The 1,860-nt window shown below is 40.4% G+C and overlaps 1 protein-coding gene across 1 annotated transcript; it reads right to left on the reverse strand.

The window, feature by feature from the left end:
* Positions 1 to 407: 407 nt before the first annotated feature.
* On the reverse strand, positions 408 to 1,361 carry Or2t1 (olfactory receptor family 2 subfamily T member 1). The gene has a single exon (NM_001000502.1). The coding sequence runs from the start codon at positions 1,359 to 1,361 to the stop codon at positions 408 to 410; it is 954 nt and encodes a 317-aa protein (NP_001000502.1).
* Positions 1,362 to 1,860: the final 499 nt, after the last annotated feature.

Here is a 1,860-nt window from a genome sequence, read left to right on the forward strand (position 1 = left end):
TATTCAACTCCACAAGATAACTCTTAGGAAAATTTCTTCAGTTTGTATTCTGAGAAGACAGAAACCAAGATATAAAAAAGGAAAGAATAAGGCATTGCAGTGCATTCTGTAATCCTAGCGCTCAAGAAGTTGAAGCCATAGGACTTTCTTTAAGCTCAAGGACATCCTGGGCTACATAGCAAGTAACAAATTCAGTTAGTTTTATGTAACAAATTATTGTTTCAAAACTCAGAAAAAAGGAGTGTTGAGGGAGGGAAGTGAAGGAAACAAGGAAGATAAAGAAGACACATTTTTATGTCGACATTTCCCTTGCTCACTCAATCCTCCCTTGCACTGTAGTCCTGCAGCTCAGGCCCAGGCACACTGACAATTTTCCATTTTCCATTTATCTGAAAGGAAGGCAACAGTCAGAAGTGTTTGGCCGCTCGTTGAGAACTCCTGATCTTCCCCAGTGCCCTCCTCAGGGCTCCAGACACATCCTTGTTCCTCATGCTGTAGATGAGGGGGTTCAGCATGGGTGTGAGGATAGTGTAGAACACAGAAAAAATTTTGTCTTGGGATGGGGAATGGTAAGCGTGTGGTACCATATAGGTGTATATGGCAGCCCCATAAAACAAGGTTACCACTGTCATGTGAGAGGAGCAGGTAGCAAATGCTTTCTTCCTACCTTCCACAGAGCTCATGTGGTAGACAGTGGCCAGAATCCGGGCATAGGAGGAGATAACTACAGAGAAAGGAATCAACAACATCAGAACACAGCACACGTACATCACTGTCTCATAGAGGGCTGTGTCTGCGCATGCCAACTTCAGCACAGCAGGTGCCTCACAGAAGAAGTGATTAATCTCTCTTGAACTACAGAATGGAAAACTCATGGTGATTGGGGTGAGAAGGAAGCCATCCAAAGATCCCCCAAACCAGGAGCCTGCTATGATAATCCAACAGATTCGGCGGCTCATGAGGACAGGGTACCTGAGTGGATTGCAGATGGCCACATAGCGATCATAGGCCATGAGGCCCAGAAGAAAGAACTCAGCTCCTACAAGGGTGAGGTAGAGAAAGTGTTGAGCTGTGCATCCCACAAAGGAAATGGTCCTCTGCCCTAGAAGATAGTCAAATAGCATCTTAGGCACAATGGTTGAGATGTACATCATGTCAATGAAAGACAAGTGACTGAGGAGGAAGTACATAGGGGTATGGAGTTGAGTGTCTGTATGGATCAGAAAGATCATAATTCCATTGGCCACTAGTGCAGTGAGGAAGATGACAGAGATTGTGGCAAATACAAGACCTGAGGTTTCCTCTCTGTTGAACAGCCCCATGAAAGTAAAGTCAGTAGATGATGTGTTGTATCCCTCCATTGATCTTATGATGTTGCTGATATAGCATAAAACCTTCTAAATAAAATGATGGCACTTCCAGAGAATCAAAATTACAACCTAAAAGTTCAATAAAAGACATTCAAAACTAGTTTTCTTGGTATTTTTAAATTTATACACAACTGACTTATATAAGAATATTAATATCTATAAAATTTGAACATTCATCCTTTTAATCAATAATTTCTTAAGTACATTGAGCAAAATGTCAGATGTTTCTATATCATAATCATATTCATATTTTATAACACCTATTATAGCATACATATTATACCCTAGTTTAGTGTGTCTGTGTAAGGTTGGATAAAGCACATCCTTCCTTAGGTGAAATTCTCTTGGTATTTTCATAAAGTACATCTTAGCAATAGCAAGTGTAATTACCATCATAAAACATTTCTGACCCCAGCTATGCATACCATTTAACCATGAGTGTGTATAGTCTAACATGCACACCATGTTAGATTATAAAAACTTCTGTTCA

The sequence above is a fragment of the Rattus norvegicus genome, chromosome 15 (assembly GCF_036323735.1).
Source record: "Rattus norvegicus strain BN/NHsdMcwi chromosome 15, GRCr8, whole genome shotgun sequence".
Lineage (NCBI taxonomy): Eukaryota > Metazoa > Chordata > Mammalia > Rodentia > Muridae > Rattus > Rattus norvegicus.